The sequence below is a fragment of the Strix uralensis genome, chromosome Z (assembly GCF_047716275.1).
Source record: "Strix uralensis isolate ZFMK-TIS-50842 chromosome Z, bStrUra1, whole genome shotgun sequence".
In the NCBI taxonomy this organism is placed as follows: domain Eukaryota; kingdom Metazoa; phylum Chordata; class Aves; order Strigiformes; family Strigidae; genus Strix; species Strix uralensis.
This window is the reverse complement of record NC_134012.1, coordinates 67,274,487-67,287,127: the sequence shown is the minus strand read 5'-3', so window position 1 is coordinate 67,287,127 and position 12,641 is coordinate 67,274,487. Positions and strand designations below refer to the sequence as shown.

The following is a 12,641-nucleotide window of genomic DNA, read 5'->3' as shown; positions in this document are numbered from 1 at the left end:
TGCTCCCCTGGTTTTCTGTTGAAGATGAATAGGAGAGGTAAGGAAAGGCTGCATGTCCATGTCGGTGAAAGTATGGGGAGAGACTTCTCCCTGATGTGCTGTCCAGACCTGCAGCTGCATTACGCTGTGCCAGCCAGCTTGCAATAGCTGACCATACCAATGCTTTTGGTTAGTCTCAAGTGTGAGAGAAGATGCACAAGTTAAATCATGTTTGAGCTGACACAGTTTACCTCACGTTTTCTGAATAACTTGATGGTGTGTCTGAGCTTTTATGGCAGGAAGATACTTGAGTAGTAGGTCTCTGGTTGTAAAATGTGTTGTTCTACTCCAAATGTTTGTATTACTGGGTAAGCTTGGTATTAACCTTCAAAAGACTTGCCTGTTTCTTTTGTGTTCTATTTTTGGAGGAGTTCTTTTAACTAATGCTCTTGAATTTCCTTAGGCCCTAGAGGGCAAGCAGTCTTGGAGGAGAATGGCTGTTTTCAAGAGGAAATCTCTATTAACTCTTATCTTCTGGAAGTATCCAGGGCAGGAATTTAGATTGATTGCAGTGTTTGGTACTTCTCTGTGGTTTCATGTGCAAGTCATTATGCATGCCTCCATGATTGAGGGGGATTGTGTAAGACAGAGCCACAAGTGCTTCAAGTAGGACCAGATGGGGTGGGGGAGAAAATGCGTGGTAGGAGAGGCTGGCTATTTGCTTAGGGCATTGCAGCAAGACCATGTGTTGGGATTCAGTCTCTTGGTCTCCTAGCACTTCCATGTGTGGTCTTGGGCAGATAACGGTTATGACCTGCGAGCACAGGTTCATGACCAGCTGTCTGGAAGTCAAGCATTGTTCCACAAGCAGTTTTGGTAACTTTACGTTCTGTTCCCTTTGTGTTTTCCTCCAAATGATGATGAAAACTCCTTCAGACATTGTAGCAGTTGCCTTGGAAGGCAGCTTCTATTTTCAGCAAATTCTAGTGCTGAGCAAGTCTGAAGATGCTTGGCATGATAAAAAGGCAGGGAGAAATGCCCTGTTAAAGCTGAGCTGGTTAATTACAGCTGTGGAAGATGGCAGGCTCTCTGTTACTTGCCATCATTATTACGGACAGGCCAGCAGGAATCCCAATGTAGTTCAGGTTGCCTTCCTGCAATTACCTATTGAATATGTCCCCCACCAAGAAAATCCTGCTTCCATGTGGCAGAAAACCCCCAAACAAAAAAGCCTAGGTAAACCCAAAAGCAAAACAGCAATGAGGAAACAGAAAAGTTGGAGAATTATTGCTTGGTTATGTTTTTTCTAAGAGGTGTGTGGCCCTTTAAGAGGAACTTTAAAAATATTCTAAATGAGGACAGATTAAATGAAAAAGCTTGCAAACATCCGATCTCTGCATGCCAGTGTGCCTTCAGCCAGCTACCCCTTTGTCCATCTGAGTTTCTGAACTGTTGATGATCTCAACAAAAAATAAACAAGCTGCAGAAGTGTTTGGGGAGTTGTGCACATTTGGGAAGTCACCAAGGCATCAGGGTGGAGGGAACTTTTCCTGAAGTTGTGGTGAAGCAGGGTGCTTTAGCCTCTGCTGAAAAAAAAAAAAAAAGACTTTTCTATGTTATTGCAGGATCCAGCTCTTTTCCTCTAATTTTCCCGGCTGGGAGAAAGGATGGGGGTTGATTTTGGTGACAGGGTGCAGTGGGGTATCTGCACACTGTGGTCAAAAGTGGTATATTGCTGAGTGGTCCTGCTGGGGGGAAGGGAGGAGGACAAGGGAGAAGCTTTTGTCCCAGAGTAACCTCCGTGTCGCCTCAGCAGAGGGGGGTGATTTACTTTTTCGTGTGGAACAAAAAGGCAACAGGGAATTTGTAACTGGATATGTAGATGAGGGAGCAATGACCGTCAGTAACCCCTGTGTGCTTCGTGTGGCCAGAGCACAGCGTGTGGTTTCCTCCCCTCGCTGCTGCTCTGCCACTCTTAGGCCCGGGGAAGCAGAAGTGACACCCGGGACACCAGCCTCTCTGTTACCACCGGTGGCACCCTGCGTGCTCAGCATGCTTTTTCCTGGGTGTTGGGCTTTCTTGAGGGTATCACCCGCCAAGCTAAGCAAAAAACACGGAAGAGGGGAAAAAAAAATGTTCTGTTACAGCTGTTCCCTATAGGAGGGAGAAGGTACGAACTCTTGGGGCTCTCTTGCATTACTTTCCCTTTAGATCTCATCGTTTTCCACCGTTTGCCATGGGCTGCATCCTCTCTTCCTGGAGTAGAAAAAGCAGTGTGACACCGGCTGGCTTGGCTTAGCCTGGAAATCTTCACCCCAGTAAATCCCATGAGACTTATGCTCAGCTCCTTCTGGCGTAGCTACTTTCTTCATAGTTGCTGGTTTAAGCATAGTAAAGATAGAATTGTCCTCTCTCTCCTTAAAAAAAAAACCAAACACCAAAACAACCCAAAACAGTGTGAGGGTCAGTTGCTTAAGCTTCGGGTTTGTGAACTTTAATAGTGTACCTGGATCACAGTTTCCAGATGTCTCCCCTCTTCTGTGATAGTGATACGAATTTGCTTTAAAGCCAAGAACTGAAACACCAGTAGCTTCAGAAGGTGAAGCTTTTGGGGAAAAAATGGGAGTTAAAGAGCATTTCCAGAAATTCTGCTGCATGGTTAAGCTTGCTTCCTAGATGCGTGTGTGATTCTGTATCATATCTGTGTCTGCATATGTCAAACTTGGAAATCTATGGTAATGAGTACATTTACTATTAACATAATTAAATACAGATTAGTAAATTCCTTAGCTCAGTCCCGTGTTCAGTAACAACACAGGGATTAAGTAAAGCTGAATCTTTGTGCAAGGCTAATGCTAGGGTAGGTTTCACCCTAGATCAGGGGAGCAGCTTGCTGTACCTTGCTTGCTTCTTCTGTGCATGTATGTGCAAGTTGAGCTGAAGCAATGATGTTAGAGAGTTGTTCTTAAAGGTTCTTTATTTTTTTGAGATCAAGACATCATGGACTGACATCTCTGAAAGCTGCCAAGTTTTCAGAGCACTTTGCCAGCAGCTCCTTTTCTCCCTTTGTGCTGTGGTTTGTGTAATTCCGTCTCCTCCATTTGTCAGCTTTGCTTTTCCTGTTCAGGGCTCTCACATGAGTTTCCTTTTGGCTTTGCCCTGACCAGAATGTTGCCTGTTTTGTTACTTTGCAGACTTGAAACTTCGGGATTTCCTGGTTGACAATGAGACGTTCTCAGACTTCCTCCATTATAATGTGTCCATGCCATCATCCACAGTGGAGGAGCTACTGGATGCAGAGGTCAACCTCCAGCGGGTAAAGAGCACTTTCAATGACTAACATAATGCATGTCTATTGTTTGTTTAATCATAGTAGCAAGATCCGCAGTGCAGGACCCCTGTGTGCTAGGTGTTGTACAAACACAGAGGAAAATGTAATCCCTGCTCCTCTCTTCCCTCTTGCTTTCAATTTACTGTTTTATGTGTTTGTAAGCTGTAAAAGGATGCTGAGACCCATGTGCAAATGTTTTGATCTGCATAAGAAAGTAGCCTCATACCCTTCAGGCTAAACCGAATTTCTTATTTCCTGCTTTTTTTTAACCAAAATGAAACACTAATTAGGTTGCTAGTGGTGTTCGAACTGTTTTACTTTGATTAGAAATAAAAGTGGGGTGGTTGGTTGGTCACTCAGCATGGACTGGAGCGGAGTTTCTTTGTGTTGCTCTGCCTTAGGTTCTTGTGCAGTGGAAGGAGGCATGCTTCTCAGTTTGTGGCCAGCTCTTCAAGACAGACAGTAAACTTGTATATTGTGTAGTACAAGAGAGTCCTGATCTTAGATGAAACTCCTAAGTGCTCCCATGATTGCCTTCATAAACAGAGACAGCAGTGACAGTGGGCTGGAGCCCCTGTCTTGGGACAGCTGTCTGCCGTTGTTAAGCTCAGAACATGTTTTTTGCTAGGCTGAATGAATTAGTCCACCAGCATCCTTTCTAATGCAGAAGTCAGAACTGGTTGCTTCAGCAGTGCAAAAGGTGATGTGCAGAAGGAGGAGGAAATCCATTCTGCTTCCCAACTCCAGATCAGATCTTTTCTTTGAAGTGGAGCTGAATAATAGTCCTTTCAGACTTTGTTTTCATGTAATTACAGATGCTGTCCCCCTTCACATGCATTGTCTCATTCTTCAGTGAATTCTATCAAGCCATCTGTTTTAGTGCAGTTTAATCCTACAAGTTAAGGATGTGTTCTACTAAAAAGAAGTAAAGTGGAAAAAAAATCTTACCCATTTTAGGCTGCAGGTTTTGTTTTACTTGAAACTAATTTGCCTGAAATTCATGATAGATTAAAACAGAATCGTGCTACAGATAGTTCTGCAAGGATAACTAGAAGGCTTCAGCAACAACAACATAGTCATTCTCCCTAAGCTGATGGAAAGGCAGAAAGATATTCAAAGAGGCAAAAAAGCTAGCTCTGACTTAAGTCGTGCGACTGCCATATTATATTGGTTGTATATGGCAAAGCCAGTGGAAGGAGAAAGCTTAGATTTTACCCACATAATGTATCTAAAGGGTGGTAAAGAAGTAATCAGTTGGCTAGTTCTTGCTTGAATGCGTTAAGCTTTGTTCTTGTTTGTGTAATTCTTGTGCTCATTCTGCCAGGAAACTGGGAGTTGTATAGTCTTAGCAGTGGTTTGTGCTCTGGGATGGCAGGAAGAGCTAATCTAAGCAACACGGCAGTATGCTGCAGAGGAGGGAAGTGGCCCACCAAATCTTTCTTTGAGCACTTTTCTAATACAGATAATAACTGAGAGGCAGAGCTCTCTCTTCCTGCAAGATTACTTTATCTGAGTCACAAAATGGACCCCTTTGATTTTGCTGGAGATCTGGGGTGAAGATCTGACCTCACTACTGAGCTGCAGCAGTGACTGCAGTGTTAATAGGCAATAGTTGTTTGGTCTCTGACTGTATGAGTGGGTCACAGCTTCATTCACAAGGTCATATAGAAGGGCCTGTTCAGAGTATGCAAACCTCTCACAGCAAATGAACCTTCTCCTGAAGTCTGTTAGTGTCCTGTGATTGTTCAGCAAGCCCAGAAGTTACAATTTGCAAGCAAGGAACTGAAATCGCCAAGGAGATGGGACTGTTGTTCACTGGTGTTACTGTAGTGACAGTACTTCAGCATGCCAAGCAGGGTCCATGTATCCAGCATACTGAACACAGTGCAAATACAGAAAAATGGCCAAAGCCTTGTCTTGGTCGGCACATTGCTTCCTGGGGCAGAGAGGCTCAACCTTGCATTTCTCTAGTGTAGGTGTGCTCAGAAGGGTGTCTGTTGGGATTGAAAGGAGCCTGGATCAACAGTGGGGAGGGTAGCTATCTAATCAAGTCTAGTATGCTGCCATTGTCCAGGCATAGCCAGACAGCTGTAATGTGGCTTGGATGGCAGGAGTAGGTCCTATCCTAGTGAAAAACTGCAGGGGCACAATAAGTTCCTGGGCCAGGGCTGCAGCATGGCATGTTGAATGGCAGTGAGGAGTAAATAGTAACAGCCAGGGCATATGCTGCCTGGAATGAATGTCCCTGTTCTGTACAGCAGGGACAGTCCCAGGAGAGAACAGTGTGACCTGTGAGCAGAAAACAGTCACCGGTGACTGCTTTTAGACATGAGCCTGGGATTTTGAGAGTCCTTAGGGGACATAACTTGTCATTTAGAATATATTTGCCTGTTGAAAACACCATGGTATAAGATGACTTGACATGGTTACAGACAGTTGACTTGGTGTGACTGGGTATTTTAGTTTGGGGCAGGTAGGCAGGGCCTTTGTTCTAGGATCACATGTGATGGAACTCACTATGTTTGGAAAGATCAGCTTTTCTCCAAAAGAGCTTAAAATATGAGTGAAAAAGGTGGACAGACACAGGGGATGGTGGAAGGATTGTTCACCTTTGCTTTTTTGAGTGAGCACTGAAGCACTGGGAGAGACTGGTTTTCACAGAATCACAGAATCATCTAGATTGGAAAAGACCTTGAAGATCATCTAGTCCAACCATTAACCTAACAGTGACCGTTCCCAACTACACCAGATCCCTCAGCGCTATGTCAACCCGACTCTTAAACACCTCCAGGGATGGGGACTCCACCACCTCCCTGGGCAGCCCATTCCAACGCCTAACAACCCGTTCTGTAAAGAAATACTTCCTGATATCCAGTCTGAACCTTTCCTGGTGCAACTTGAGGCCATTACCTCTTGTCCTATCGCTTATTACTTGGTTAAAGAGACTCATCCCCAGTTCTCTACAACCTCCTGTCAGGTAGTTGTAGAGGGCAATGAGGTCTCCTCTCAGCCTCCTCTTCTCCACACTAAACAACCCCAGTTCCCTCAGCCGCTCCTCGTACAACATGTGGTCCAGATCCTTCACCAGCTTCGTTGCCCTTCTCTGGACACGCTCGAGCAATTCAATGTCCTTTTTGTAGTGACGGGCCCAAAACTGGTGAGGTGCGGCCTCACCAGTGCCGAGTACAGGGGTAAGATCCCTTCCCTGTCCATGCTGGCCACGCTATTGCTGATACAAGCCAGGATGCCATTGGCCTTCTTGGCCACCTGGGCACACTGCTGGCTCATGTTCAGCCGGCTGTCAATCAACACCCCCAGGTCCCTCTCTGACTGGCAGCTCTCCAGCCACTCCTCCCCAAGCCTGTAGCGCTGCTGGGGGTTGTTGTGGCCCAAGTGCAGCACCCGGCATTTGGCCTTATTGAAACTCCTCCAGTTGGCCTTAGCCCATTGCTCCAGCCTGTCCAGATCTCTCTGCAGAGCCTCCCTACCCTTGAGCAGATCAACACTCCCACCCAACTTGGTGTCATCTGCAAATTTACTGAGGGTGCACTCGATCCCCTCATCTAGATCATCAATAAAGATGTTAAACAGGAGTGGCCCCAAAACCGAGCCCTGGGGGACACCACTCGTGACCGGCTGCCAACTGGATTTAACTCCGTTCACCACAACTCTTTGGGCCCGGCCATCCAGCCAGTTTTTTAACTGTTTTAACCAGCAAAGCGTGTGCCCATCCAAGCCACGAGCAGCCAGTTTCACCAGGAGAATGCTGTGGGAAATGGTGTCAAAGGCCTTACTAAAGTCAAGGTAGACAACATGCACAGCGTTTCCCTTGTCCAATAAGCAGGTCGCCCTGTCGTAGAAGGAGATCAGGTTTGTCAAGCAGGACCTGCCTTTCATAAACCCATGCTGACTGGGCCTGATCATCTGGTTGTCCCGCACGTGTTGTGTGATGGTACTCAGGATGAGCTGCTCCATCAGCTTCCTGGGCACCAACGTCAAGCTGACAGGCCTGTAATTTCCCGGATCATCCTTCCGACCCTTCTTATATATGGGCGTCACATTGGCCAGTTTCCAATCTGTCAGGACCTCTCCGGTCAGCCAGGACTGCTGGTAAATGATGGAAAGCGGCTTGGCGAGCACCCCAGCCAGCTCCTTCAGCACCCTTGGGTGTATCCCATCTGGTCCCATAGACTTGTGTGTGTCTATGTGATGCAGTAGGTCACTGACTGTCTCCTGGAATGCGGGGGGAGTCATTCTCCCAGTCTCTGTCTTCTGGCTGAGGAGGCTGGATTCCCTCAGTACAAGTAGTCAAAACAGTACAACTAGTGCAGCTAGTTTTCTATATGTCCTCCCAGGGAAGCTGCTTTAGACTCATCCTGGGTCTCCTGAGTGTCATTCTAGTGCCACACGGATATCCCCTCTTCAGCATGGCTGCGATGGTGGTAGTATCTCTGCTTGCAAAAAAAACACCCAAACTTTTTCAAAAGGATGCAAGAGCTATCAGATTTATTCAGCTGAGTGTGCAGCATGGAAACATCATATTTTTGGCATATGGATGCAGACTAAAGTTAAAGGCTTGCACAATAATTGCATTATAAATCTTTTCTCTATTCTCTCAGTCCCATCTGCTTGTTTTCTGAACACAGTGCACTTTTTCCCCCCAGATTGTTGATGCACTTTTAGTTTTGAAAAATAAGAAAATTTTCAGACTTACCAGTGTGATTCAGGAACTGTTAACTGGAAGAAGAAATAAAGTGTAAAGCTGTTGTTACCTGTGCATTTACAATAAAATTGTTCCCTCTGACTAGCCCTAAAGCAAACAAAATTTTTTCAAGGAAGAATCTAGATTTTCCTTGTGTTTATAACCTTTATGAAGTGTGCACCTGTTTGACATGTACTTGTTTGATGTTCAGCACACCTAAATCCTGCAACTGACCTTATGAAAAGAAACTAGGCCATGATGTCTGAAATGGACTGGTGATAATTCAGAGTGATTGTTTCCATTTCTCTCATAAAATGGTTGCTTGTGCATTAGGAAACATTATTGGCAAGTAAACCTTAAGTAAAATATGCCTCTGAAAGACTTTAGGATCCTACCTCTTGTTGCAGCCTGTAAGATAATTTTTTTTCACTGATACATTATCTGCCAAAACTCTCAGCAGTTAGTAAAGAGATCTTCAGAGCTAAGGAAGAAGGTGATCTTGATCCAGAACAGCACAGGAAAATGTGGCTGGCAGATATATCTGAGTTTGGAACATGGGTCTTTTGCCCTTCACATACATTTGCCAGACTTGTGTTTGGTCACAAGCCTTGTTTTGTCTCTGTGGCTCAGTTCCCAGAAGACTGAAGATTAGGCAATGCGTGTACCCTTGGTTGGAGGAAATGGCTGCTGTGGAGGACAGGATCACCCCTGCTCTGTGCATGTTTGTGGATAAGTGAAGACAGACGTGCCTCCCCAGGACTTCTGCCCCATGTACTTAGATATGTTTTTGTTGGAACTGAGTTGTGCATGGGTCAGGGCTGTGCAACCTGTAGAGAAGAATGCCTTCTTACTTCTGTCTGGAAACGTTACAAATGGTGTGTTTTGTCTAGGTGATAACCAGTTTTGTTCTAGGAATCTTATGTGAAGGGAGACTTATATGTTTTGCCCACTTTTCCAGGTCATTGTGTCTGGTTACCGAATGCGACTGCAAGATCTCTGCAACAGCTCAACATTGTCTGAATTTCTTACAATCCAAAATCAGACAGCGGCCATAGACTCTGATGCCTTTGTTTGCACCTTGCCAAAGGAAAAACTCCATGCAGCTGAACAAGCTTTCCGTGCTAACCTGAATCCTTTGAAGCCCCTTCAGGTGAGTCCACTGATACCACCTGTGAGAGACTATCATTGCCACAGCAACATTTTCTAGGTCTTTCAGTCAAGGAATTAATCTCTGTGTTTCTGCAGTGAACTGTTCATTGTCAGTAAGAAAGAAGAAAGTTGGTCTCTATGACTGGACCATGAACCATATTGCTTCTTCCTGTCAGTTGTACCCTTCCTGTTGCAGTGTGGTACTTGCAGAGCATAAACATGTGTGGTGCAGTTCAGTTTGTCAAGAGGAAAATATTTATGCTGTATAGTTAAACAAGCTCTTAGTTGTTCCTTTGTTTTGGTCAGATGTTGTGTCTTGGCTGGAATGAGCCCAGATGTTAGACTGACCCATACTGAGTACTAAAACCATCACCATCTGTCCTTACCATGGGTCCACTGAGTGGACATGTTCCTAGCCAGTGGCAAGCTGCAACCTTTGAGCAGGTTTAAGAGACAAGTTTTAAAGCCCAGTTTCAAAGATTGACCAACTGAATGGGTTTTGCATTGAGAATTCATTCAACTTCAGGAAAATACATTATTGAGGGGATGCTTGGAGACTGGAGCAGACTTAGCTGTTTATCTAGGAACCCCCAGTGATGCTTTGTTATAGGTCTGCAATATCAGGTAAAATACAAAAGTTTGAGGAAGTTAGTGCTGGAAATACTAGTAGAGAAAAGGGACCACAGAACCCACTCTTGTTACCCACTAAAACAAACACTCTATTGTCTGCTGTGGAAGAAATAATCACTTCGGTTGTGTGAGTTTCCAGATTTGGTGAGCCTTTCAGGGCTGAAAGTCAAGTACCACTTGCTTGGCTTTGTCCCCAGTCAAAAAGGGTCATTATCAAGTACTGGGATCATATTACTCTTCTGTGCAGTACATAGTCAGTTATTTCTCTCCACAGCTCATCTTCTGTTTTCTATGTGTCCTCCATCTCTATTTTTTCTTTCCTGCTGGAAGAGCAAGATAATCATAAGCATTAAGAGATGAGGTAATAGCACTAAAATTGTCCCCATAACAAAGATGGGCTGTTTGAAAAGGAAAGGCTATAAGCAGTTTCTTGTGTTCAGTTAGATGTATATGCATGGTTTTACTTTAAATCATTCACAGATACTAGAATTTCCTGAAGGGGGGGCCTGAAGGGGATGAAAATAGCTAGTTATAGTGCAACTTGGTACTGGTCTTCTGGGCCCTCTGGAGACTCAGTGTTACTTTTCTCATTTATGGAAGTCTCTACAATTTAGCTGACAGAAGCAGGTACTGAGTTTATCTGTGTTGTTGCATCTGTATTGTTTGTTGGTGAAAGAAAGCAATCATAAGCCACTCTGTGACACTTGGCAAGAGCAAAGTAGATTAAGACATCATGAGCAATTTTGCGGGACTTCTGAGAAGCTGGCTCATAGTCTTGGCTTCAAAGTAAAAAAGCTTCCAGTCCAGAAGCCAGCAGTTCTAAATCTGCTGTGTATTGTACACTGTCTTGTAAAGGTCCACAGTTTTCCTCAGAAAAATGTCACAGGCTACCCTCCACTTAAGCTGCTGCTATATATCAATGAGTGAAATAAAAACCAACTGACTTAAATGTGGCCAGGCAAAATTAATAAATTAACTCAGGATAACCACCGACATGTTTGAAACTTAGTGTCTTTAAAGGTTAAGAAGTGCCTTGACCTTCGGTAACAGCTTCGAACAAGAGGGAACTCTCTGTTCATGTACAAAGGAGGCTTTTGACATAGCTTATCATTAAAGGCACGGTGGGTCAAATCTTGAACATGCACACTGAAGATAGCATGCACTGAATCTACTACTGAGTAGTAGATACTGTAAACCAATGCCAACAACTTGCCCAGAGATCTGTTTTTAATTTTTTTGCCTGATCCCCTTGATGTACTTCACAGCATGACATTTCAATAGGTAAGGACCAAATCAAATGCAGGTACAACAGCAATTCAAGGCAGGTTTTTGCCTCACGTAATGGGACCTGGGCTCCACTGGTCGCAGCATTCTATGATTTATGGAGAGGCAGCATCTCTTAATATGATTAGGTCAATACAATTGGGGTGAAAAGGACTTGCAAGTATGTGTAAGAACTGTGTAAATTCAACACCAAGGGTTTGAATAGTAAACCAGGAGTTTTGCCGCTCAAGTATCTGGGCAGTAGAGTGGCTATAGTTTCCTGAACTATCTTAATCCAGAAGACTCAGGCCAGCATCCACTTGCTTGTTCCTGCCCTTGTGCATTCCTCTTTGTTGTTCCCTCTGCAAGACAGTGCAGTAAATTACATGACAGAATTGATCTGGATTAAAAGTAACTGACCTGATTGTATGCTTACACAAACATTGGTGCTGAAACATGAAGGGGAGGGCGCAGGATTGAGAACCAAGTGGTCAGGGAATGTGTGTGTGGAGGATGAGACCCCGACATCAACACCTGTTTCTGCTGGCTTAAAGTGTGTGTGCATTGGCAGACTGAGGGAAGCTATAAATGTTTTAGGTAACTCAACAAAACAGTAATTATTAGCAAATTTTGAACAGAGCAGTTTTAAAAAGGAAATTAAAGTGCATGCATAGTGAAATGCATGAGCGCTAAATGTCACAGCACTGTTAAGGTAGTCTTCTTAAAAAGGCAAGCAAAAAATAAACGCTTTCCGTTACATGCTTCCTCATCAGTTTTATCCAGAACAGCTTGAGCATTACCTGAAGTGCAATAGTACAGTTAAGACAAAGAAGGACTTCTAATTAAAATTTTCCACTAGAATTTCTATGTCTGTCAGTGATCCTTTGTATGACTTCAGTTTAACCTGCTCTGTAGGATGAGAAAATAGAGCCAAGCACATAGAAGCATGGCAGGGAGGTTAAAATGTGTCTCCTTATTCTTTCTTACGTAAGGACCTGTTTAGGGTGGGCTGTTCAGATCAAAACTTAGCAAAATATCTGGGAGTGATCACAGGGCACCAAGGCAGCTGATGAGCTTTTCTTCTTGACTGAGTATTCACTCCACTAGAAGCAACAAGTGTTTGAAAAAGTCAAATTCTTTGTTGCAGCACCCACATCTTAATCTTCATCCAGCTCTGAAGCTTTGTGGCCAACAGTAAGTACTACGGGGCATAGGACATCTTGTACAAGCCCCTTGTGGACACCTCTTCTTGAGGTTTGCCTTGCACTGGGTGTAGTCAGTGAGACTGTGAGGCAGGAGAATATGATTTGAGAACAACGGTGGAACAGGACCTCTGACTTCATGCACACAAATTTCCTTTTTGGCTTTCTTCCTGTGCTAGGCCAGCAGTTGTCCCATGGGAGACCCACCAAGTTTGCAAAAGGTTACAGGCACCCCTGGCTAGCAAGGTAGTAAGTCAGAGGTGTTCCTCTGGACTGGTGGTGTGATGGGTGGGGACTAGCTTATATCATAAAAATACATGTCTGTGGGACAGTTTTCCCTCTGCAAATCTCCATAGTTTTGAAAATTATCTGAGGGGAAGGTTAA

General features: G+C 44.4%; 1 protein-coding gene across 4 annotated transcripts in view; it reads left to right on the top strand.

Moving 5' to 3' along the window:
• ABCA1 (ATP binding cassette subfamily A member 1) overlaps positions 1-12,641 on the top strand; it is a 99,827-nt gene that overhangs the window by 44,654 nt on the left and 42,532 nt on the right. For all 4 annotated transcript variants that reach the window (XM_074857165.1, XM_074857164.1, XM_074857167.1 and 1 more), the window contains 2 exons: positions 3,174-3,295; positions 8,971-9,162. In XM_074857165.1, coding sequence (XP_074713266.1) covers positions 3,174-3,295; positions 8,971-9,162 — 314 coding nt within the window. The remainder of the gene's footprint in view (positions 1-3,173; positions 3,296-8,970; positions 9,163-12,641) is intronic.